Source organism: Melozone crissalis, unplaced genomic scaffold (assembly GCF_028551555.1).
Source record: "Melozone crissalis strain CALT ecotype California unplaced genomic scaffold, PUWL_Pcris_2 ptg000086l_1, whole genome shotgun sequence".
Lineage (NCBI taxonomy): Eukaryota > Metazoa > Chordata > Aves > Passeriformes > Passerellidae > Melozone > Melozone crissalis.
The window spans coordinates 669,735-696,215 of record NW_026535863.1 but is presented as its reverse complement, the minus strand read 5'-3'; the positions used below and the strand labels follow the sequence as shown (position 1 = coordinate 696,215).

Genomic DNA, 26,481 nt, shown 5'->3' with positions numbered 1-26,481 from the left:
ATCCACATGGAGCAAGGGAACTGCTGGAAGGGCTTTGCCCACAGTCTGGGGCTCTGTGCTCTGTTTGAACCCTTCTGGAACACTTCTGTCCCACTGGATCCTCCTGGTTCTGCCTCTCCACTTCAAAGGGGCTTTTTTCCCTTTCTCATTTGGCTGCAGCTCAGCACAGAAAGCTCCTGACTGAGAAGGGTGGCTGCTCAGTAAAGTGCACGAGATGAAGCCACTCTTTGAGGCCCAAGAGGAAAAGCAGCTGGAAATGACCTCTCCCTATGGGCAGGAGCTCCCTGTGCTCCAGAGGGGAACCAGCAAGAGACACCTGGAACTGCAGCAGAGCAAACCCAAACCTCACAGGGGGCTCTGTAGTGGACACAGATCACCCCATGGATGTGAACTGAATATCCTGAGTCCCACCAATTAATGAGCCTGACACTTAAAATGAGACTGCTTTTCTATTTCCAGGCTCATAATCCAACCTTCCCAAGCACCTCCTGTGCCCCTGATGTTTGAGAAACAGGGCCCTGTGGCCCTGCAGCCTTTGAGGAATAATAACCAGCACAGGCAGCAAAGACAGCCTCAGCTGCTCCTTCCCTGTGGGTCTGAGCTGTGTCCCCTCCATGGGAAGGATATTTTTCTTCTGGAGAGAGGAAGGTTGTGAGAATTGAGATGCTCTGAAATGAGCTCAGCAGTCCCTCAGCACAGGCTCAGCATCACAGGCAGATGAATGCAATTCAAGATCCCGAGAAATAAAACATTTCCAAACCTGACATCACACAAGTGCTCACATTCCTTTGCACATCAGTACCAGTTCTTTACATTGATCAATAAAAACAAAGTATGATTAAAGAGGACACATCCCTCCCCTCTTTCATTCCTGTGGCAGTCATTGATTCCAGGGGGAAAACACTTGGCCTGTCCTGCTCAGCTTCTCACATGCCACCTTTGTCCAGGCACAGTCAGGAACTGGAATTGCTTTGGTGCCCAGACAGGACCTGGGAATGTTCAAGCTCTGCAGCTGTTTCCCAACTGTCCTCTCACAAACAGCTTCAGGGAAGGGTGATGGAGGCCTGGGAGAGAATCTGCAGGTGTCAATTTGCTTCTTGAGATAAAGAGGTCATGTGACAGGAAAGAAAATGTTAACAATTATCAGAGAAAAATCCTAAGCAGAGAAGAAGCCCTTGTTCATAACTGTGAGGAATAACCAGCCTTGGAAAGAAGAGAATCCTTGTGTGTATCTGTTAATAATGGACAGATGCAAAGGGGGAACTTGACCTAAAATTGACTTTTTATGTGTTTGTGGACAAAACCACGTTGTGACAAAATTTTAGCATGGCAGTATTTGGTGCATGGATAGGGTGAAGTTGGAATAAAATCCTGCAAGGGGCTAAACTGCACAATCACCCTGACTTTGGGTGGAAAACAGGGGACTAAGCTGGAGGAAGATCCTGCTCCCCACGTGTGCTCTGTGTGCTGCCTGCACACACCTCTACATCACACCCAGAGTTACACAGACACACTCTTGGCAAAAAAATAATTATTGACATTGAGAAAGTATATAAAAGTCCCTTCTCCCCCCTAAAAAGAAGAAAATGCTTAAAAATATCAGTGTCATCCACATGAAATCCACATGTTTGGTTTGCTTTACAGTTGAGTTGAACTCAGAAACTCTCTACATCTTTAACATCCTCAGGAATCATGGAAGTGTTGCTCTTCCTGGACATGAACCAACTCCAAATTCTGAAATGGAAAATAAATAAAACAAAGAAAAAGCAAAACCCCAGATAATTAAAGCATTCAAGAGATCTTTTCATTACAGCAAACCCCAACTTTTAATCTTTTCTCTGAGCCTGGCTGCAGTTTTTCAGCTGCACAAACCTTTTCACCCTGGACTTCCACCCTCCTCAGAGTCCCAGTGCAAACACCCCAACAGAGCAGGAAGGGAAATCCATTCCTGGGCAGAGGGAGGGAAGGGGCTTTGGCACTGTTTTCCCTTGGTTTGATCACAAGGAAAATGCTGGGGAAGGCAGCAAATAATTCCCTCTGCATAATCTCAGACACTATCCAAGAGACCTCTGCTATTTTCAAAGTCCTTATAGCTTTTCCCTTCAGTGGGAATCATGAGTGAAAAGTGCCTGATGGGTTAAATCCTCATTTCTCACTGAATATAAACCCATAACAATGCCCTGGAAATTCTGCCCATGGTTTCTCTTCCCTGATTCTCTATTGGGATTTTCAGCTGACAGAATGTGGTTCTCCACTCTGACCTGAGGTTGGCAGGCAGATGAAGGGCTCAAACAATTAGTTAAGGCTAATGAAGCCATGGATGTGCTGGAATTCACTGCACATCACTGGCACTGTCTGGGTAACACTGCTCAAAGCTCAGCAATGAGGGCAGTGCCAGGGGGAATCCCAGAAGAGCCTCACCTGTGAGGGTTTGGAAAATGCACAAAATCAGTGATTGCTTGGCAAAGGAAGGGAGAAGCACAGCCAAGCTTTGTCTGTCTTGTGACATCTGTGCTGAGCATCTCCAAAATGCACAGCTGGGCAGTGGGGGCAACATCTGCCCTGGGCCCAGAGACAGCACAGCCTCTGACCTCTCATAGAAACAGACTGGGATGGAAATCTCACAAACACACTTCTGGGGTGATCAAAAGTAGCAACAATCTCAAAGGATTCCTGTGTCCCAAATCCACCACAAGGGCCATGTTCTCACCTGCAGCCTGAATGTGCATGGAGAGGCTCTAAAATCTGGAGGAGAGGGTCCTGAAGGTCGTTCCAGCTAAAGATCCCATCATGTTCTTATCAAACCCTTGCTAAAAAAGCAGAAACATAAAGTGCATATCAATTTCTACACTGAGAGCAAGAATTGAGCAAAGTGTGCTTCATCCTGAGCCAACCTCCTCTGTCAGCCCTCTGGGTACTCCTGTCACCCTCACTGATGAACTCCACAGAACCACAGAACCATGGGATGGTTTGGGTTGAAAGGACCTCAAAGCTCATCTCATCCTCCCCTGTGCCATGGGCAGGGACATCTTCCCCTAGACCAGGTGGCTTTTCCTTGCATTGCCTTCCACCAACCCAGAGCTGGACCCCTCCAGGTTTTTGGAGGGAACTTGTATTGACTCATTCACTGAGTATTGTTTCATTTAGTTCCTCATCCTGCAAAAAGAGCAGAAGCCTTCACATGGTGCATGCACCCCTGCAGACTCCCATCCTCCTCCCTGACAGGCACCTCTGCAATAAACCTGTGTGTGAACACCAGAGTGACTCAGTCACACCAAAATGAGCTGGGCTGTGAGCAGAGCCTGGCACAGCACCACCCCAGCTCCTGTGCAGAAAGGCCTCACTGTCAATGTGGGAACAGACTCTGGGTGCTCTGCTTTTGCCTCCAGGTGCTCCCCTTTGTAGGGATCCCTCCTTCTCTTTACTTTGGCCCTGTACTCCCTGCAGGTGCTGCTGCTTTTGAGTTGGAAAAACCCAAACTTGTTTAAAGAAAGCCACTGGGAGCTGGAGCTGGGAATTGGGAGCAGCTGGAGCTGGGGGCTGGAAATTGGGAATTGGGAGCAGCTGGAGCTGGGGGCTGGAAATTGGGAATTGGGAGCAGCTGGAGCTGGGGCAGGGAGCTGGAGCTGGCTCAGTGCCTGTTTGGCTCTGCACTTTCCCAGCTTCTGTTGCAGGGAGTAAAACAAATCCCAAGTACTCCTCTCCTCTTGGTCTGAAAGTTACTCTGACTGCAGGGGGGTGTAACCACAGGGCAGGGCTATGGACACAGAAGAAATAGAGGGGAAAGAGAGGAGGGACCTTGCCAGGCACCAGCTGGGACCCGATGGGCTGCAGTGAAGGAATCCCCTAAATGAGGGTGGAACAGCCCAGAGTGGGGAAGCTGTGCTGGGGACCATTCCAGCACCCAACCCAGGGAGGAAGGTGTCTGACACAGGCATGAAACCCTCTGCTTTGTGCCCAGAGTGAGTCCCAGCAGTGTCCCCTGCCACCTGCTCAGATGCCAAGTGCCCCAGGCTCCTCCTGGGCCCTGCCCTCCTGGCTGCTGGATCAGGGCCTTCACCAGCTCCCCACCTGAGCAGGGGAACAGCCCAGGGCTGCTCCTGACCCCCAGAAGCAGGAGTGCTGTCCTTACCTGCTTCAGCACACTCTGCAGCTCCCTGTTGGACCAAAGGTCTGTCAGGAGAAGTCGAGCAGCTTCAGCTGCTTTTGGACAGGAGCTGGGAAGGTGAAAGCAACAGGAGGATTATGGCAGGCACAGAGCAGCACCCACAGACACTGCTGAGCACTGGGACAAACCCCACAGACACTGCTGAGCACTGGGACCAACCCAGGCACTGCTGAGCACTGGGACAAACCCTACAGACACTGCTGAGCACTGGGACAAACCCAGCTCCAGCTGGCCATGAACAGGGCTGTCAGTAACACCCTCCTGCTCTCTCAGCAATGTTGTGTGACAATTGTCACCAGAGCAGGGCAAATGAAAGAGAGAGGAGGATCTGAGTGGGAAAATGAGCATAAAACTGAGCGGAGTCTGAAATTTGAGAGAGGGAAAGAGAAGGGAAATAGTGCCAGCCCTTTGCTGGAGTGTGCAGGGACTGCCAGCGTGGGTGGATCTCCTGGGATGGGGCAGAGGAGCGGGCTTGGAGCTGCCTGGAGAGGACAAGGGATGGGAGCCTTTGCAATAACAACATCTGCAAGCAGCCCAGAGCCCTTACTCAGCACAAGGGAACAGATACCTGCTCACGTAACAGCTCGAAACCGTGAGTCATCGCAGGACCTTTTATAATTTTGGAACATTTCATACCCAGATATGCCCTCCCTGCTGGCTCCCATGGCTGCTCCTCATCTCCTGGGCCTTCTTCTGGCTGTGGGAGACTCCTGCTCTGGGCTCAGGGCAGCAGTCCCAGCCTGTCCCACCCAGGATGATGGAGAGGAACAGGGCCAAGCTCAGGATCCTCTCTGTCTGATACAGCTCCATAAAACCTTGTGCCCTCAAAAACATTCCTCAAAACAGTCCCCTAAAGCCTACAAGAAATGGGACCAAAAGATCATGAGGAACCTGAGACATCAACTCCACACTTGGAGTGTGGCAGGACAGGGATGGAACCACATCCAGTAAATTTTGAGGCATTTCTCTGATATACACAGCAGCTGTTACCAAAGAAATGATTGAGTTTAACTTGGTCATAAACTTCAAAGGTGTTGTGCAGCTCCTAGTGTTGTGTGGAGGGCTGGAGGACAGCCAGAAATTCCTGAGCAATGCTTTGGGACAGAAAAAACAGGTTTTATTGCCAAATCTCTTCTGTAGTTATAAGCACACTATGCTCTGTCACCAGAATGACAACGTTTTAAAACATTTTTTGCCTGAAATGTTGTCTATGGCCGAAAAGCCATTAAATCCCTACAAACCCAAAGGTACCTGTGATCAGACAGGCAGAGCATGAACTGAACTCTCAAGAATTTGTAGTTTCTAGTTGTTTCTCTCTTCCTAAGCCAGAGTAATTCTCTCTTATTTTTGAAAAAAATTACTTCTAATGATGCTAAATATGTGCTTTTTGCCACTGTGTCTCCAGAGAACACCTCAGAAGCTTTGTATTTTCAAGCCAAAATTACCAGCATCAGTACCTGAGTCATTTATGAATTCAGGCAGAAGTTCTGAACTCTTCATTTAAACAACTGGCACTGACTGTTTCTTCCAGCATTGACTGCTACAATTTAGGTATAAAAAGCTCAATATGGGCTGGTGGAGCTGTGATGCCAACTTCAGTAGGTAAAGCAGCATACCCCAAACAAAACAGTGTGAATATAGTAGTGGGTAACACAGAGCAGAATATCAAGGACAGCTGATTTGGAGGGGAAATTCCTTAATAACAAATTGCCTGAAAATCAAAGTTGATTTTAATACCATCTGTCTTTTACAAATAGAATTATTCATGAAAAATTGTGGAAAGCCAATGAGGGAGATGTCCCCTCGTGGCAGTGGCAGGAGTCCTCCAAAAAGCTACAGATTTAAGAAAACATAAACAAGACACAATCAGAAGGAGATGGTGGGGAATGGGGAAAAACAGAATGGGGGCAACAAAGACAAGAATCTTGTCCACAGATATCAAATAATGGGGAGAAATAATCCTTCCTCAAAGGACAAATGTACAAAGAACTTAAGGTGTGTCACTGAGAATGCCAAGGAATTCCCAGAACAAGCAAGAGATTATGAAATTGATATCAAGGTGAAATCTTTGGCAGAAATAGGAAATTGGAAATCTGTGGGTAAGAACTCTCTGGCACAGGGAATAATCAAGGGAAGACCTGAGGCTCTTGAAAGGTTAATTTTGGTGAAATGCTGTGGTGCAATTGAACTGCAAAATAAAACTGCAATAGCAGAAGTGTGAAAAGTGAAGGAACAAAGAGAAACAGAAATAAGTCCATGGTAAAGGGATAAACTGCAAATGTTACACTCTAAAGCACAAGGAAAGATTTTGGGAAAAGCTTTGAATGCAGCCAGTAGAATTAATGAGGGGAATTTCAATTTAATTAGTGAAATAATGTTGCTTGAAAATGAGCAGAGAAATGTTTTTCAGACAGCTGGAGAAGAAAAATGAAAAGGAAACCAAACACCCTAATAAATCTGGTCCAGTGGCTTGATTTTCAGAAACACCATCAGAAATTGGAGGAAATATTCAATATTTTGGCAACTTCAATTAAAAATAATGAAGAGTGAAGGAACCCCATTTGACCATGAACTCCATGTCATAGAGGAGAGCATCTGCTCTATGACAATTACTTAATTGGGATGCTCCAGGAAGAAGAAGAAACCACATCCATCAGATAAACTGCTGAACTCTTTCTGCCTTTCTGTCAGAACCCAGCTATGAGAAACATGAGGAGAAAGAAACATGGGAAGGGAGGAGAACATGGGAAAGGACAAATGCATAACTCACTGGTCTGGAACCTGGAGTCTCTTTCTAAGCTATGCCCCTGAAGCTGTTTGAGCAGGTGGAGCTCCTGGTTTGCAGCTGGCAATGCAGTGAGAGCCCAGCTCAGAAGCACAGGGCAGGATCTGTGGGCGGCACAGGAGACACAGGGAGGGAGCACCCAGACACCAACCCCAGCCTGGGGCTCAGGGAATGTCCACAGGGCCCTGAGGCAGATTAACAGAGAAAGCTGCAAAGTCCTGACAGGGTGCAGGGCGTCCCTGGGTCCCCCCTGGTAATCAGGAACCCCTGAGCCCTCGTGCCCCCATCCCTGCTGCCTGCAGTGCTGGCAAGCGGCAGGTTGATGATGTGGGACTCACCACATTCAGAACCACAGTGGGGACCTGGGGGCTTCAGCCAGCCCCCAGGAGAGGTGGAAATTTATTGATTTCCAGTGGGGAGGGGAAGGCTCTTTCTGATGTAGGACTGGACAAATCCCACCCTAATTTTTCTTGTTTATCTTCACAGGTAGCATGTGACCCTGGGAAAATTTCACCTTGGACCCAGCAAGAGTCAAAAATCTCTCCAACATCTGCTCTGTTGGGACAGCCTGAAATAATACAGCCTGGACAAGTAAGATTAGTCCTGGCTGGAAATTGTTCTCTTTTTCTTTTTCCCTAAGAAGTGAACAGCATAAAAATCTTTGAGGACAAAAATGAATAATGGAGGCAAAGGAACAACTCAAGTTTTGGACATTGTAAGAACTGGGGAGTTTCTCAGAGGACTTTGTGATCCAGGCAGGACTGGAGACATCTCCAGAGTTTGGTAACTCCTCACAGCTCAGTGACTCACCTCCAAGAAAGCTCATCCCCAGCAGCCAAGGCAATTAAAGTGTTCCCAGCCCGGGTTGTGCAAGGCTGTGCTGGAGCAGCAAATTACTGAGCACTGCTCTGAGGAGCCACAGCAGGACTTCAGCACGAGTAAATAGCATTCAAAACAAGGAGGGCTTAGGAGAGGGCTGGGTTTCATGGTAATTGGGCTCATTGGAGAGTGGAAGCAAGCAAAAGCAGCAAATAGAGCAATGCTCCTTGGCCCAGGCCCAACCCAAACAAGGAGGCCCCGTGTAATGACAGAGAGTGTCTCTGCCATGGAACAAGAGGTGGATTGGAATAACTTTATCAAAGGATGATGAAGGCATGCAAATGGATTTTCACAACAGAAAACAATGGGTTACTTGTCTAAGGCATTTTAAAACAAAGACAGATGGCAGGAGAGATGAAAGACTAGGAAGGAGAGAACATGGTTGAAGATAATAGAAGTTTAACACCAGTTTGGCCAGAAATGAACACAGAACTTGGCAAGGCTTGACAGGCTTGTGCTGCAGGGAATACGGATAACAAACAGGACAGAATTCCTACCACCAAACCCCAAACCAAGTCCTAAAATAGAAAGAGGTAAAATATGATGAGATTGCTTAGCTGGTGTAAAATACAGGAGTACACCAGGAAGGTACCTAAAATAATTCCTGCCTTGTTCCCCCAGAGTTGCATCTTGAGGAAGATGATTCAACTAAAAGATGAACAGATTTGCCCATCAAAGTAAAGCACAATCCCTGAGTACCTGCAGTGTTGAACCTCAGACCTGACCTTCATGACAAGGTTTGAGGGAAGCCCAGGAGTCAGGAAGTCACTGACATCCCCTGCTCTGAGGGCTGGAATTTTTCATAGATCTGAGAACTCCAGAGTGGTTTGAGGTGGAAGAGACCTTAAAGATCACCCAGTCCTACCCCCTGCCATGGCAGGGACACCTTCCACTAGCTCAGGGTGCTCCAAGCCCCATCCAACCTGGCCTTGGACACTTCCAGGGATGGGGCAGCCACAGCTGCTCTGAGCAACCTGTGCCAGGGCCTCCCCACCTTCTTGGGGAAGAATTTATTCCTAACATCCAGTATAAATGTCTCCTCTTTTAGTTTGAAACCATTCCCTCTTGTCCTGTCACTATCTGCTTGTGTAAAAAGTCAATTATCCTTTTTTTCATAAGCTCTCTAAGTACTATTTTTAAAAGACTTTAAAATATTGGCGCTTCAGTTTTTAGAAATTCCTAAAATTCAGCCAGAAAGTTTCCAGAGGACCTTCTGCAAATCCACCTTGGATGGATTTGCCTCCATCCTGCCTGTTTCCAAGAAACCAGTGCTGAGGATTTCTGCCCACCAACACACCCAGTTCCTTTATTGGGAAGGAATAATGCTCCAGCCTGGCTCCAAAGGGTGCTGGGAAGGCTCTGGGCTCAGCCTGGCTCTGTCCCTGCCCCTGCCTCGTGCCCCACACTCACCCATTCCGGCACAGGCTCACTACATTATTTAGCAAGTTGCTGGACAGGTAAGACTTTCCCAGGTGGGGGTTGGACATGATGAGGTTCCTCAGAGTGTAACAAGCTGATGTCATGATCTCCCCATAGCTGCTGGTGTTTCCAGACTGGAACGACAGGAGACGGGACACATCTGGGAGCACCTGGTGAGCTAAAGAGGTGGAGGAATGTTCCAATCAACATTTAAACACAATCTGGCACAAGTGAATGATGCTATTTGTGTTAACACCAAGCAGAGTTATCTCTGCAGGGAGACACTGAAGTGTTGGACAGCAATGGCATCATTGTCATGAGTGGATTTTCCCAAGACAAAACGAGGTCTGCAGGCCTTAGGAAGGGCAGTGTTGTTGGCCACAGACAGTGAAGTCCAACTCAGTTCCCAAAATACTGTCACCCTCATGGTCCTGCAGGTTTGTCACTGTCCATAAAGCACAGCACGTGTCACACAGCACTGGTGACTGTCCTTGGGGCCAGAGGAAATGACACTGCTCTGCCCAGTCCTGGAGCATGGCTAGATCTCCTTATGGGGCCTACAAAGCAAGCTGGGCAGATCCCACAGAGCTGAAAGCTGGGATCCAGCACAGGGGAAGGACTTACCCATGGTTTTGTGGAGCACAGGATGCCTGGACATGTTGCTGAGCAGAGAGGCCCCGGAGCGCACGACCTCGGAGCTGTTGGACTGCAGCAGCCGCGCGATGCGGGGCAGCCCCTTCTCCTTCAGCCCGATCATCTGGCTCATGGCATTGGACATCTGGGGGACAACACAGGAGCCCATGGTTACAGTGCCAGGGGAAACAGCTGGCATGATGGTCAGGCCTGGAGGAATGTGACTGCACCATAAAATGAGCAGTCCTGTACAATCGTTTCTCCTGCTGCCGTAATCCCACTCTGTCAGTTTTACCTCTCTTCCCCACAGCTATGGGAGCCTGGAGAAAAGGAGGCTCTGAGAGGATCTTCTGGCTCTCCTCAGCTCCCTGACTGGAGGGTGCAGGGGGTTGGGCTCTGCTCCCACAGAACAAGGTACAGGACAAGGGCAAATGATCTCAAACTACCCTAGGGGAGGTTTAGATTGGATACTGGGGAAAATTCTTCACCAAAGCAGTTGACAAGCAGTGGCACAGCTGTCCAGGGCAGTGGTGGAGTCACCATCCCTGGGAATGTTCAAAAAGTACGTGGATGGGGCACTTGGGCACATGGGATAGTGGTGAACATGGGTGAACAGCTGGACTTAGTGATATTAGAGGGCTTTTCCAAGCTTAATGATTCCATTATTATGTGACATTTGAAAAGTCAGCCTCTCATGTGCTGTGATGCAGCTGGTGCTGTTCTTTGGAGCCCCAGTGGAGCAGTTGATCACTCAACTGACATTCCAAAAGCTGGAGAAGCTTTGCTTTCATGTCCATGTTGCCCTCACCCTTCACAACCCCTGGCAGCTCCCTGCCCTGGCCCTTCACAGCTCCTGCCATGCCACAATGGGCTGTTGGGGAGCAGGAACAGATAATGGATGCCTTTAAAAAACAGTCTGAGGACCAAAAATACTCATCTTAGATGTGATCTTGTGCTTGTAAATGTAGAAGGTCTCAGGATGCAGCCAGGGCAGAGGAGCTCAAGCACATCTCCTGAACAAACTGCCCTTATTGACAGAACTTAAACTGAACTTCTCAGCTGCCCCACCAGAAAGGCTGATGGAGATACATGTCCATCAACAGTGAGATAGAAGTGGAGAGGAGGGTCTGGAAAACATGCGCCCTGTTCCACATTCACACCAGCAGGACTGGGGTGTGAAAAGCACAGTTGAAGGATATTCAGAGCCATCCTCTATGAGCTGAAGGATCACAGCAAGCTCCATAAGCTCATCCCCAGATTCAGCTTCCATCAAATGACAGCAAACTCAGCAACTCCAGCTCCAGCTCTGAGCTGGAATGAGACCCTTGAGGGGAGGAGCCACTTCTGCACACCCAGACAAATTTCAGCCATTCCATGCCAGGAGGCTGAATTAAGTTGCTCCAGCACTGTCAGAGCTGGGTTTGGTTGTTTGTCCCTTGTGCAATGTTGTTGATTGCTGAAATTTTCTTTTTCCTGGAGCACAGAACTCCAGCCCCATTTCCCTGACCAGCTCTGCCCATGTGTGACAGCCTCTCTCCACCTTCTGGTTTGTGGCACTGCTTAGTTAAATTGCCAAAAGTCAAGGTTCCCAATTATTTAGCATGGAAATGGTTGTGACAAAAGGAGATCAGAGCTGGCAGGTTAATGCCATCCCAGCAGGGAAGGCTCAGAGTGAGTCACCCGTGTCTCTGGGTGGGACACTCCCCACACGTGACACGCCTCTCCTACCTATGGAATCATTATCTCTTTATCTCCTCATCCATCTTATTTAAATTGGGATTGATGGAGCTGGGCACAAACAGACAAGTCAAGGGCTGTCCCAGGGGAGCAGCCTGCGAGGACGTGCCCAGGGCAGTGATGTGGGCCTGTGAGCCATGGCTGTGACGTGTCCCCACGGTGCCACAGCATCACCCAGCCCCTGGCACCGCCACGCTGCGTGCCCACGGGTCAGGACATCTGTCACAGCTGTTTTACAGGTAGCGCTGAGGTGTGGACAAGCCACAATCCACAGCACAACCCACCCTGTCATTAGAGCCACCTCCCCTTGGAGCACACTCATGGGTGGTGGCTCAGCCCTTCTCCCATCTCTCATCACATCTGGCTGGGGTGCACATCTGGGCTCACCCTCACTGCCACCCTGGGGGAAGCTGCCAATACCAGCAGCTGCTGGCAGTGTGACCAACACACTGGGGAAACTTGGAACCCCAGAGTATGGGTCTGGGATAGATGCTGGGGATGCTGGTTGTAGCTCCCCATGAGACCCTGAGCTTGGAGTGAGGATCCCACTGGATCAAACACTATGGAGAGACTGGCTGTGGTGCCCTGAGGTTTAAGGAGGACATTTTCCTTTTTCATGGCTGAGAAGTGATGATGATCAGGGACCTTAGAGGTCTTCCCAATCTGACTGACTCTCTGGTTCCATGAAGTGCTGACACATTTGGGTGCACACATGTGGAGGGGAGGGAAGCTCTTACCAGCCCTCGGCTCGCAGTGAGGTTCTGCAGAGCTCCAGCACAAGCCTCCAGGGTGGCATCCTTCTTGCTCTGATCCATCAGGGACAGGTAGGTGCGGATGGCATCTGAGTGGTACAGCCAACTGGGGCCTTTGGGCTTGAAATCCTCCTCAGGAAGGGGAACCCCATACTCATCATTCTGCAAAGACATGGAGAAACAGGGAGTTCATATCCTGCTCTTCCTTTGCAGCCCCTGCCTGGGGCTGAACATCACATTCCCAATCCCTCTGCGGCACATCCTACCTCCATTTTCCCACTCCTGCTGTTGAAGCAGCCTGTGAGAGTTTTGTCCATGTAAACGCTCCGGGCCATGTGGTTGAGCTGGGTGTATTTGTTGGGAACTTCAGCATCCAGGCGGTAGGAGAGGTTGTGCAGGATGCAGATGCAGTTCTCCACAGACTGCATCACCCCCAGAAGACAAATGCAAACATCACATTAGGCAGAAAACCATGGAGCAGCACCAGAGAGGGCATGGGCTGGGCCATAATCTGCTTTTTAGCACCACAGACACTCTGTAGCCTTTTTCAGGGAGCAAGGGATGGGAGGGAAGGAGCTGGAATAGATGTGAAGGAGGGATCTCAGTGAGCTGCTGACCCAGAAAACCTTGGGAGGCCTCACTTGCCACAGACAAGTTGGCAAACAGGAAAAGAGAGTGTGAGAGTGGTTGGATCAAACCATGAAATTCTGAATCTTGAAATGCCTTTCTCTCACCAGGGGTAACTTCCAATGACTCTCTGAGTCACAGCTACAGATCAGGTGACACTTTTTACCAAGAACAGGCTTTAAGCCTCTTTTCCCTGGATGCCAGAGTGCCCAATGGGAAGAGCAAGAGAGAATTTTGGCTGGGTACCCATAACCAATATCAGAACCTGTGGTTACATTTCCAAAGAACTGTGTTTTGTGTGTGCTGCTGGAAAGGGGCTTCCTGCAAAAGCCATCCCCAAAAGAGGGTTTGCTCAATCCAGAGAGAATTCAAAATAACTCTGGTAACTTTGATGGCTACATCTGAAAGGTGTCTACAAACACTTTTTTTGTCCAAGGCAAGTGCTGCTCACACACAGCCATCAGTCACAGTCAGGGGACTGGCAGAGAGATGCCAACTCCTGGCTTCCTGCTGAACACGGTGCCAAGCTGGGGATTGTACACTTGAGTCCTGCTGGATGGCAAGATGTGGGGGTAAAGAGCAAGAGATGGAGACTAGGATGCTGGAATGGGGAGGGGGAAGGGGAAGGGGAAGGAGAAGGGGAAGGGGAAGGGGAAGGGGAAGGGGAAGGGGAAGGGGAAGGGGAAGGGGAAGGGAAGTATTCTGGGGACTCAGGAACCAAAGTATTTTACTGTTCCTCTGTGTCTGTTAAAATTTTAAAGCCCAGCTCTACTTCAGGCCCAGAGGCCCAAGGACTTACAACCCTCCAAGAGATCCCACTGTGGCTTGGAAGGACAAGAGCAGCCAGAGAGGCCAGCCACCTCTTGTGTTTGTTGGAAAGGGATTTTGAGGCATTCCCAGGGTTGCAATTGTTAACTGTGGGGCTGGGAGCCCAGGGCAGCAGCTGGTACCTTGTCATCAGGGCGGCTGGAGGCCACGCAGTTCTGGGTGTAAGTCATGACAGAGTCGATCAGGCCAGGGTAATTCCTCATGGTCTGGCGCCCCATGTCTGCAGAGCTCAGGTTCCTGAGAAGCCATCGAGAAGCACAGCAGGGGACAAAGAGGAGAGAGGGTGAGTTGGGCTCTGTTCTGGCTATGGTTGTCACTGGTTGGGGGATTTTTGAGAGGTTCAGCAAGGCTGAAGAACTGCTCCTGTTCTGGAGGCCTTTGGTGGGACTGCACCAGTGCACAGCTCTCTTGCTGCTCCTTGGGACTGATTTCACCTGGAACATGTCCTTCAAGGAATTCTGCATAGAAGACACCCTCCTAGGGACAGTCACCAGCACGAGGCTGCCTCAGAGACTCTGCATGTGCCACTACACAGACACCGTCTCCTGAGTGGAGTTTCCAAAGGGAAGACTGGCTAAAGACTATCTGGGCTTGTTGTGATCATCAAGAAGGTGCACAGGGTTGTAAGCACAGACCTACCCAGGGTCAGCAGCAATGTCTGTGTGGGAAATGTGCTGGAAATGCTGGAGAGCAGCAATGGCTCTTGCCAGAGGGACTGACCCATCTGTGAGGTCGAAATGGGTTCTTGGACACTGGCAGTTGTCAGGACAGGGGAGTTTTTCCAGTAACAGGATATGGGTTTTGTTGTTTTGCTCTGGTTTTTCTTTTTCCCTATTTTATTGCCTTACAGCTTGCAAATGAAAAACAAAGAGAGGCTGGCAGTGGTTGTGAGATATTCACTGCAGGCGTTCCAGAACTGGATCTGATGTTCACTGTGATTTGCAGCCTCCTCATTAACATGGATTCATCTGCAATCCAGAAATGCTTGAGCAGCAATGGCTCGGGCCCAGGGCAAACCCAGGGCTGTTCTCATCCCTGTGTTCTGATGTGGCAGGGCAGTGACTCAGAGTAGTCCTGGCTCAGCCCTAGGAGCAGGGGCTCTGGATCCAACCCCAACTTCCCTCACTCTCCCTGCTCCCCAGTCCTGCTCCCTCAGGCCTCTGGAGCTCCCTTGCTGACCTGCAGCTGCCAGTCTTCCTTGGGATGTTGGGCACTGCTGCCACAGGCTGGATCATTTTCAGGAGGTAGAGCCTACCTCTAGTTAAACTCCACAAGATTTTTACAAGCTGTTGCCATTGTCTTTCCCTCATTTTAATGGGATATTTTATGATGTTGTAGGCTGGGATGGCTTTAAAGCAGAGCAGCTCATACCCACTGTAACCCACACATCCCGAGCTGCAGCTGCTCGGGGAGCTGCCTTCCAGGACAGGCAAGGAGGGAGCAGCACTCCCTATCTCCCAGACACGGTTCCCAGCCACAGAAGCTGATGGTATCAGGTCTCCAAAGGCCCTGCCATGATCAGCCTCTCGTTTCATAAGCAGCTCCAGCTCCTGCGAGCTGCATGTCTGGGAAGGGCGCGGCCGGCGCTGCCTCCCTCGGGGAGAGCTTCCCTTGATGAAAGCACCTCATTATACAGGGCAGGTTTTCTGCCCCACTTGTTCCCATTGAGACAAGGAGCTCATATCCAAGTGGAGGAGGAAAGTAGGAGAAACAGCAAGTCAGGGCGAAGATCCTCTACAAAAGGACTCTGGTTTCCCGTGAACAAAATAAACTACTCTGGGCTCAGTCTGCACCTCCTGTTTCGTAGCTGAGTCTCCAGATGAAATGAGCCAGAAAAAGTCCTGTACTGCACTAAAACAGTTATCAAAAGAAGTGGGAAGATGCTTGTTTTCTCCACATAGAGAATTCTGTCTTTTTGTCACCTAAATCCTAAATCAGTTTGTTTTCTCTGAAAGCCTCAAAACTCTGAAGGCAAAGTCTGTCCAGTTTCCTGGTCTGAGCTAAACACTGATGGTGATGGGTTTCCTTAGTACACAAAACAGCTTCCATTTTTTTCTGAGAAGAGACTCAGTAAGAACAAAATTATTAAAATCAAAAGCTACTAGAAAAGTATTCTACATGCAAATTTTTTCTGCACCATCTCTTATTCAAGAAAACTTTCTCAAGGAGAACTTTTCGTAACGCAATTGTAATGAGCATGAATTCAGCTCATTGTAAGAGGATTTAGATGGCTTTAGCTTTTGCCCACAGACACAAGCTACAGTCAGTCCCTGCCTGGTGACTCACCTCAAACACCCTGTGGCATTGAAGAACACTTCTGGGTCGATAATTTCTCGTGTCCTGTTGCAGCTGCCATCAGACCAGCCCGAGAAAGGGATGATAACACAGTCTGTCAGCACAGGCAGAGCCTCCTGTATCAACTCTTCTTTTAGTTCATCAGTGGAAGAGAGGTTCCAGAGCAGTCCTAGGAAGGATGTGGGACACAAGCTCAAGCACAAGGTCAGGGCATTAGGAACTTTGTTTAGCTCAGGGTGATTCCAGCACCAAAATCCTTCTTCCCTTCACCACTCTGAGCTGAGGGTGCAGTGGCTGACTGAAACCTCAGTCCCTGTTCACCCCTATGGGAGACAGGCAGGATGGGTCCACATGGAGGTGGGCATTTAAGCATCCTTCCTCCTCCCAAAATTGCTGTTTATTGCTATTAGGTTGCAGGGGACAGCATCTCTCCAGGGAAAGAAAGGCTTGCACATAAAACTTGGGACAGAGTTGAGGGTGACCGGCACCAAAAAACTCCCATAACTCCTCAGGCAAAGGTGAGGCACCAAGGAGAGAACCCAGCCAACCCTACTGGGGTTGGCATCTCCCTCAGCCATTCCTGGGAACAGCACAGGGGCCAGAGTGCAGGGAGGTGTGGGAATGGCAGGGTGACCATAACTGGGAGGGGACCTGGGGCAGGTGCTTCCCCAACAGGCACTGAGGAAGTGAGGAACATGGAAGGGTCAGGACCTCCTCTGCTTTCTGATCTAGGTCCCACTTTGGTGCAAGAGGAACAGAAGATCCCCCTCTGTGCTAGGGAAGCACCAGGACTGCAGACCCCAGGCAAGGGGAACCTCATGGCTGAGCAGGCTCAGGGTACCTGTGAGCTGTTTCTGGATTTCAGTGTTCCCTGTCCTGCGGAGGAGGCTCACACACTCCCTGATCCCATTCTGCCGCCGGGTTTCGATCTTGTTGGTGGGGTTCTTGAACACCAGGTTCCGGAGGGCGCCGGCTGCCGCCCGCTGCACGTTCTGGTTCTGGCTGCGGAGCAGCTCCACGAGCTTGGCAATGCCCCCCAGCCGATAGACCTGGACAGGACAGACACGGGACAGACACGGGACATGAGCATGGAGCACCGGGAGAGACACGGGACAGACATGGGATGTGAGTATGGGGTACCAGGAGAGACATGGGACAGACATGGGACATGAGCATGGGGCACCAGGAGAGACATGGGACAGACATGGGACAGACATGGGACATGAGTACAGCACCACAACAGACACAGGCCATCAGCAGAGAGCACAGGACACTGCTGGGACAGGGACACCCAGAAGTGCCCCAGCAGTGCCAGGGGTCAGACAGCCCATCCTGGGGGAGCTGAAGAGGCAGAGCTGCCAGGGAATGAGGGACAGAGATGACAAGTCTCGTTCAGGCTATGGGTCACTAGCACAGAGCTCCTGGGCTGGAGGTTGGAGCCAAAAGCTCAAACTGCAGGAGTGGCTGTCTGTGAATAATGGCCATGGACAGAGCCGTTTGCTGATGGAAATGGGCTCCTGCAAACTTTCACCCACCTCCACAGTCTGCACCGAGTGGAAATGCTGCCTTGCCTATGAGCAGAGGCCATTTATAACCATCTAATGACATGCTGTGGTCATTTATCTGCAGCCCGAGATCACAGGCTGAGCTCAGAGGGACGGTCACGGCCGGTGTCACCACCCTCGAGGTCAGCGCAGGCAGTGGAGGGAGCCCAGCCCCGCAGGACCCCGCACACGGAGCTCTGAGGGCGGCTCCTGCAGCTGAGCTCTCCGAACGCTGAGCGCTCCCGCTGCGGGATGTGCTCTGCAGCGGATCCCGCCCGGAGCCCGTCCTGCCACAAACACCCTCGGCCGAGCCTGATGACAATGGACAATGAGCGAGCGCCTTTGGGAGGGAAGGAAAACAAGCGTGAGCTGGGATGAGTCACCGACCTGCTCTGGCACATCCTCCTGGGAAGGATGGCACGGCCCAGCGCTCAGAGAGGGCTTGCAACGGTAACAAAGGGTGTGGCCAGCCCACAATGGGGCACCTGAACGTGGGCTGGGCACCTGCACTCATCCAGGCACCGCCAGGGCACAGGGGCACAGCCCCACACCGGGGAGTGCTTCCAGCTCCACTGCTGTGCCAGCACAGGGAAAGCCACTTCTAAAGGGTTGGCATGTCAGTAAATCCAGGGTGGGGATAAACTCTGGTGACGTCCTTGCCACAGCAGATCCATCCTCAGTCTGCCTCCTTTGCTGCATGTTGGCAAAGGAATTGATGAGTAAGATCATCAGAAAAATAACCTGTGCTATAAGAAGGGTTTCTCTGTGGTCAGGTATCACAGAATCATGGAGGGATTTGGGTGGGAAAGAACCTTAAAACATCCTGTCCCACTCCCTGTCAGGGGCAGGGACACCTTCCACTATCCCAGGGTGCTCCAAGAGCTGCCCAACCTGCCTTGGACACTCCAGGATGGGGCAGGCAGCAGTATGGATGTGCAAAATTATCTTTGTACATGGTCACTAATTAGCCCATTGTCTCAGGTGGCTGAAATAGTCTGGAAAAGGGCTGTGGAAAAGGCTGGCAAAGGGCTGCAGGGTCACTGGCCAATGCCCAGCAAAGTTCACAGTGGGATTTAAAGCAGCTTTTATCTGGCTCTGACTCTGCAGCTCCGAGATAGTGAAAGATTGATGTGGAATTGGTGCAAGATTGATGTGGAATTGGTGCAAGACTGATGTGGAACTGGGTGCAGTTGCCCCCAGGAGAGGACACTGGATGGCAGCTTCCACACTGTCAAGCCCCATCACCCTCTGCCAGAGCAGTTCATGGTGACAACAGGAACAGTCTCCCTGCTACCCAGAAACTATTCCAGGCATTAAATCCTGACCAACTGCTGTTGTGAGAAAATGGCCATCAATAGCTGAAAAATCTACTTAATTAATACCTGGGCCTGACTAAAGAGGCACAAAGCACCCTCATGAAAACCAAGGGAACCTATGGGTCCTTGGCACTAAGGAAACCAGCCCCATCCCTCTCTTGTGCCATCAGCCCCAGTGTGGCACTGGAGGAGTCTGCTCACCTCCTGCTTGGCAGACTCATCCTGGAAGCAGGTGTGCTGCAGGTAGTAAGCCCCCATGGCTTGGTACTTGTCATCAGAGGAGCACAGGAGCTGGATGGCCTTCTGGATGGTCATGGTGCCAGCATCAATCTCATCACCACAGATCCTGTGTCAAAGAGAAATACAGAACTGGGTGAGTGCTCAGCCCTGACAGCTATGTCAGCACTGGGAGTTATTGGGAAGGAATCAAAAATAAAATATTATCACACTGCAACACAGACCACACAGTGCACTTCCAGTGCATCTCTCTGTCTCAAAAAAAGAGATGGTAAAAGATGGAAAACACACAGTGAAGAGCACTAAGGGTAATAAATTACAGATCCAGTCTATCCACAAGCAAAGGAGACAGAAAATGAAAGCTGGGTTGAGGTGGTGGATGTCTGATCATGCCCAAAGTGGAAGTTTAAAGAGCAGAGAGCCAGTTCACTGTTCCCCAAATAAAGGAGTGAGTGGACAGGAGTGAAACCATCCACCAGGTGATGAGGACAAGGTAACACAGGCAGGTGGTTTTCTCACAGCATGGGATTCTTTGATGTGAGAGGTGATGCAAGCAGAAATGTGAGTGCAGTTGATGGTCTTGGGAAGCTCAAGCAGATCCCTCAGGAAAAGGCCTCTCTGGAGTGATGGGATGGACAAATAGGCAGTTTATGAGATGCTAATAATAGCTCTGAGACATCCTGCTCCCAGGGGATGTTCACTCTGGCTGGCTCCAAGCTCTTATAAAAGCTGACCACTGTCATCATCCCTGTTAGAGGTAAAGAATGTGCCTGCAACTCAAGAGGAAGGATATGAATTCCTCTGGCTTGTGGCAACACTGGAATCTTGGGAGAAATACAAACATCTGGAGGTTCTCCCACTTGTTTAGAAACCTGAAGGTCCTGCTCTTTTTGGCTTGTTATTCAGTACCGTCTGTGGTGTTTTAACACAGAATTAGAAAAGGGTCCAAACTTTCAGGGGGGTCTGAACAGCAAAGCCTGTCTGTGCTTCCAGTTATAGAAATTATTGTCATTGAAGGTTCCTGTCTCCTCTCAGCACCCTTGCAGCTGAATCCTGCACAGGCTGCATGGGGATCTCAGCTCATGGCAGTGGTGGCTGCATTAATTTGCAAAGTCCGGGACTGAGGACTGAGTAAAACCCAAACTCCTGCTTGGTTTTCTGTCAGCAGTGACAGGATACAAATGAGAAAGGCTTCATTAGCAGTGGATGGAATCCAGAAGTGTGAGGGCTTTCCCAGGTCAGTGAAGTCGTGGCTGTGCCTGGCTGATGATGTTCCCGGGGACTGATGGGGAGTTTCACCTGGAGGTCAGGAAATCACTCCCTGATTGAACCACATTTAATTATACACATTTTTGCTACATGTCATACCAGGAGTGACTCTGTAGAGGGGCTGCTCAGCTTCAGACAATGCCACAGACCAACAGAACAGTGATTTTTAATAAGTTCTTTAAATGAACCCATTACATTTGAAGTGTTAAATTTCACCACAAGACAGTAGCACTTCCAGGCATGGGATGGACAGAGTTGCTTTGAATGTGCCAAAGCAATGTAAAGAATAAATGACATGTGGTCACCACCAGCAGCACTTACAATGAGATAAAACATTTCTCCTTATGAATCTAAGGGCTCCCCTCCACACAGCACAGAGCAGGGAATAATATGCACAATTCCACAGGGAATTTCACACAAAAGGCAGCATGAAGGACTCTGGTCTCACTGGCATAAAGTTACATTCAGCTTGCATCACTCAATCAAGCACCTGTGGAGTCAGTGGAAAGAATTCAGTGTTTTCAAAAACCACCTTGCCTTTGTGTCTTGGACATTTTTCCTAGGAAAGGAAGCCCTGCCCTCTGGAGACACCTCTGCCTCTCTTGGTATGCAGGAATGAAAGACAACAGTCTGGGGATGGACCTGAAGCATTCCATGTCTAAGACTGGGTAAACCTCATTCCACTTTTATTTCTACACTGCAATAAAACACCACTTCTTCATAAGACTTTCCATCAGTTTGAACCTCTACCAAAACCTGGCACCAAGGAACTTCCACTAAACTTGCAACAAGGAGAGACAAAACTGGAAAGACTAAGTAAACTAGAAATTATGGAGCCCCAGAAACCCTTGGGTTGGATCCAGGATGTGATTTTTTCTCAGTTTTTTTTCATGCTCCTGAGACAATTGAGCTGAGAACTGATGGATCCTGAACCAGGGAGGGGCTTCTCCTTTGGGAACTGGGACCTGGACTGGAGGTATGGGAAGAGAGGCAGATTGGTAAAAATACCAGGTCAGTGGCCATGTAATCATAGTGATCTATTTTGCTTTATAATTATTGAATCAAATGCACTTTTTCTGAGACAGAAGGATGTCCTCTTGATCCAGCTGCTCAAGGAAGGCAATTTTCTTCACATCCACTCCATAGAGGGACAAACCCTCCTTCAGCTGGGAAAAACTGGGATGCAGGTGCAGTTCTGTGGGAGAAAATGGGGAAGGTGCCCTTTTCCCTGCTGTGTCCTCAGCAGAAATTCACAGCAGCTCAGCAGTCAGGCTCAGTCACACTGCCCAGGAAGCAGCAGGGATTTCTCCTACCTGAGAATAAAATCACCCTGGCAAAGTCCAGCAAAGGGGAGATTGTTCCTCAGCCAGTCAGGGATATTCCCAGCCAGATGCATACTGTGGGAACAACAACCTGCTTCGAGACAAACTCTTGGACTGAGCCATCTCCAGCCTGGGCAATGTGACTGGTAGGAAGAGCTCCAAAGATTGTTCTTCCACAAGAAAGAAGCAGACTAGGAAGAGACCTCAGCTAGAAATTATTCAATGGAGACAAAGAAGATCAGATTCTGGAATGGAAGGCAAACAAATACTGAAGAGGATCAGAAGAGAAAGGCAATACTGAAGAGAAAGGCAATTTCCCTCACCTTTCATGAGCAGATTGTTTTGTGTTAATTCCCATCGAAGTTTCTGTCCTCCTTGTTATGGTTACAGCTCCCAAGAGAAGAGGAATTAACAAGTTCCATTGTTCATTAATAAAATCAGAGTAGAGACTCAAAGCAGTGCTCAGCACATCCCAGCATTCTATCCCAAATAAAAACAAACCAAAATGAAGGTGCCTTTCATTGTACTCGGTTTTGCTCTCACTGCCTGGCTTAGCCCTGAAGAATTAATGTTTTGATATTGATCAGTTTTAATTATCCCAAAAGACAAGAGATAGATCAGAAACCACCCTCAGCACCTTTCCTCTTTCAACAACTCCTGTCCTTCCCTCTGTTTGCAGTACTGCCTGAGAAGCTGAGCTCAGGAGGGAATGAATGGCTGTTGGGGACACAGTGTCCCTGAGCTTCAGGCACAGCACAGAGGCTGCAGCAGCTCAGCCAGGGCCAGGTCGGTGTCACCAGAGCCAAATGTGGCACCAAGAAATCCCAGAGGGTTGTCACAGTCTATACTGCCCCCTGCACAGCTGCCAGCTGAGGCATCCAAGACCTCTGCCAGAGCAACTCTGAGATGCTCTGGATCCCCAGGTGCCTGGACAGACACTCACATGGTCTCTAATGAGGCGTTTCAGTCTCCTCCACACTCAGAGGACTCCAAAGGGAAGAGCATCCACATCTCCCAGTGGGGCCAAAGGTAAGTGTGGGTTTGCAGGTGCCCATTAAAGACTCCTGATCCAGATCAGCAAACCTCAGCCAGGGTGTCTGCAGACACCCAGCTCCCCATTCCATGCTCCCAAAGGAGAAACCCCCTTCTCCAGGGGTGGGATGAGTCTGGGCTCTCAGCCATGTATCCAGCTCAGACATCTGGGCTTCCCTGAGAACAGCAAGAGGTGTTGGTTTGTTAGGGGGTAACTCAGGGACCTGTCTCTGAATTCAGCCCCACTGGCACTGGCACCTCAGCTCAGAGAGAGGCATCTCCTGCAGTGCTGTGACCAGCTGAGACCACTGCAGGGTCACTGACACCACGGCCACCGCCTTGCCCTGTTTGTGCCATGAGGCCCCTGGAGCACAAAGCACAACAGCTCTAAGCAGAGCTAATACTATGTCAGTCCCTGGTGGACACAGATTTCTTGCACCTCGGGTTCCAGTTGGAGGGGCACAAAGATTCCAAATTTCCCAGGAGAATTAAACATCCCATTGTTTGTTACTGCTTCTTACCACAGCTCCCTGATGACCAAGCAGGATGTAGAAACTTTTATCCTGAGTGGGCATAAATAGTATCAATAACATCAATAACACTGCAACATGTAATTTAGCCAAAAGCTGCCTGCTCAGGGTGCTGCCCTGTCACCTGGAGCATGCTGCAAGTGCCACCCAGCAGAGGAAATGGTTCCCAGTGGGCAGATCTGGGTGGTCTCCACCAGCTGCTGAAATCACTGCAGTGCTGCAGCTTCTAGGGTGAAGTACTGCAGCTCTGGGGGATGTCACAAGAGATCAGGAAGGGGAAGGGTTCTGTGGAGAACAGGGAGTCCTGGAACCAAGAAAATTCCTCCAACTCTACCAGAATCGAGAGAGCAGCATTTTGGCAAAATGTGAGTGCTGCTCATTGAGAGCAGCCTTTGGGCAGGAGCCACTGGAACACCCTGAATGTCTGATCCCAGGCCAGAGATGCTGAGCTTGGAAATGTTGATCCAGATATGACATAATGATTACCAAGGCTCAAGTCTCTGAGTGAAGAGAAGTATGTCTGGAATCCCGGAATCACTGAGGATGGAAAAGATCTCTGAGACCATCGGGTCCACCTGTGGCCAATCATCACCTTGTCACACAGCCCAGAGCACTCAGTGCCACATCCAAGGTGTTCCTTGGCACCTCTAGTGATGGGGACTCCCCCACCTCCCTGGGCAGCCCCTTCCAATGTTAAACAACCCCTTCTGTGAAGAAATTTTTTATGAAAGAAATGGAACAGACATGAGAAGGTCCCTCTCTGCTCACTGAGGCAGGATCATGACTGGGGCTGGTGGAAGAGAATAAACTGCATGAGGAGTTTTAAATAGTGTTCAACCTCCTGATCTGGCAAACTTTGCAAAACTCAGATTTCATCACCAGGGCCAACAGCAAGGGGTGAGTCAACCCCTGTGTCATGATTTAGTTTATAAGGGAATCATAGAATGGCTTTTCCTGACAAAGAGTTCAGTGTTACACTGCTCAGCAGGCAGCTGGAAGAAAGGGGCTGTGGTCAGAGTTGCTGCTGTAAGAGGGAGGACTCTGAGAGATATCAGTTATCAGCTGTTATCAGTTATCAGCTCTTCCCTGTCTCATACAGCCAAACCCAGTTCAATAAATGGCAGCAATCACACAATCAAGACCAGTTGTGGAAATTAAACAACTTTGTCACCAAATGCAGAGGGACTGCTTAGCACAGACAGTTTGACAGTTATTGCACACTCAGAATTTTGATACCTGCACACCACTGTTGCCACCTGAGAACACTCAGTGACCCATCCAGGGAGACCAGATCCACAGCAGAGGATGACTGAGAAGCACCACTCTGGAGCCAGTCCATGGGCATTACAGAGTTTTGTGTCACAGACAGACCCAGTGGAGCACAGGTCCCACTGCAATGGAAATCACCCCATGGATCACCTCAGAAAGCATGAAAAGCATCCAGCCCTTCCCTAGCTCTTGCAGGTTATTGGCGAACCTGCAGACAAGACATCCAACAGATCCCAAACCAGGAGATCTACAGCACAAAAACTGAACACAGAATTCTCCACATCAGAGAAGCACAAACTGCACCTGGAAAATGACCAGAATGGAAGGACAGAGCCCCAGACTGGGAACTGGCAGCAGCTGTGACCCAGCTGACCCCTGTCCCTGCATGGGGAGGTCAATAATGGGGTACCTGCAAGCAAAGCTCTCCTTACTCAACATCAGGGGAGCCAAGGGAAGATTGAAATCTCTAGGCGGAGAATCCTCCAGACACAGCAGCCCAGACACAATAGCAAGGAGAGTCCAGACATATTCCTGACCCACCTCAGAAGCCCCTCCCCAACAAGAGCACTCTGAGAGCAAGGCCAACATTGCCCTGCAAGACACTTGTGAGGTCTAAGAGTCATCCAAAAGAATAATTTTTCCAAAAAGGACAACTTTGTATGTCTCCACAGCTTTAAGGACAACCTCCTCCCCTCTGAACACAACTCCTGTACCAGTGCCCCCTGCACCAGCCCAGCTCTGCAGAGCTTCAGGCAGAGCAGGGGCTGTGCCACAGCCACATCAGATTCACCCAGGGGACACAGCCCCAGCTGAGCCCACAGCTTGGAGCCCAACTTGGAGCCTGAGGTTTCCACAGCAGAACCAGTTCTGCCAGATGAGCCGTGCCCCAAGCCAGGAGTGTGTAAATGGAGCCACTCCCTAACCAAGGGCAACCAGAGCTGGAGAGGATCCCTCTCAAAACAGCAGCTCTCCTCTCAGAAAATGCCATCAGTCTCCAAGTAACCTCTCCAAAGCCATGAGCAAGCCCTGACCGTGGCTTTGGCCAGAGCCTGCCAGGGCTTTTGCTCCAAAGCTGTGTCCTCCCTAGGAGAAGGCAGCTGCAGCCCTGAGTTCAGGCATTCTGCCATCCTTCCCACTACACTTTTCTGCTCCTCAGTGAGAAATTCCCTAGAACAGATCACTTCCAGTTTGTGTAACATCTCTGGATCCTGTTCCAGAGGATTTACAGAGCTGCTGACAGCAGCAAAACAAGGCTACCAGTGCTCTGGGCTGGCCAGGGCTAATTTGGCATGTGTCAAACATGGAGAACTGGGCACATGAGCCAAGGGCTCATGATAACTTTCTAATGGGGTAGTGATGTTTCTTGGCATCCATGCTCTGGGACATACCCTCCTACTCAATCCCAAAGCAGGGAGGCTTAGCCAGAGTAACCTGGGACATTCAGATGTGGAAAAGGGCACAGTGTAGCTTATGCTGCTGAAAGGGAAGGGGATTTTCTCAGTATCTCCATCATTCCTTGGGGCAACAACTCAACAGTTTTAGACCTTTGCTGGGAGTTCTGACAAAGTCTATGAGCCCTTTTAAACAGTCTCACACACATCCTGCAGTGGGAAATTTCTCCTTGGGACCAGGGACTACCAGGAATGAGTCTGGGAGCTTTTACTGTTTGTGTGACAAAATTCCCCCTGTCAGGGAGGTGTGAGAGCTTCTGGGCTGGTGCAGAGCAAGTCCTGTGTGATGGTGATGAGCACAGGAAGTGCAGTAACCCTGGGAACTCTTGTGGAAGCTGCAGCCCCTCCTTCTCCAGCTTTCACTGCAATGTTTTGCAGTTCAAACCAC

The 26,481-nt window shown here is 49.9% G+C and overlaps 1 protein-coding gene across 1 annotated transcript in view; it reads right to left on the bottom strand.

Moving 5' to 3' along the window:
• Positions 1-1,487: 1,487 nt before the first annotated feature.
• The window catches only part of PKP1 (plakophilin 1), a 47,202-nt gene continuing 22,208 nt past the window's right edge, over positions 1,488-26,481 (bottom strand). Inside the window, exons 4-14 of the mRNA XM_054290666.1 lie at positions 19,185-19,329; positions 16,965-17,172; positions 16,115-16,292; positions 13,951-14,065; positions 12,640-12,795; positions 12,359-12,535; positions 9,876-10,029; positions 9,243-9,429; positions 4,133-4,217; positions 2,711-2,810; positions 1,488-1,734 (exon numbers count right to left, since the gene is read on the bottom strand). Coding sequence (XP_054146641.1) covers positions 2,739-2,810; positions 4,133-4,217; positions 9,243-9,429; positions 9,876-10,029; positions 12,359-12,535; positions 12,640-12,795; positions 13,951-14,065; positions 16,115-16,292; positions 16,965-17,172; positions 19,185-19,329 — 1,477 coding nt within the window. The 3' untranslated portion in view covers positions 1,488-1,734; positions 2,711-2,738. The remainder of the gene's footprint in view (positions 1,735-2,710; positions 2,811-4,132; positions 4,218-9,242; positions 9,430-9,875; positions 10,030-12,358; positions 12,536-12,639; positions 12,796-13,950; positions 14,066-16,114; positions 16,293-16,964; positions 17,173-19,184; positions 19,330-26,481) is intronic.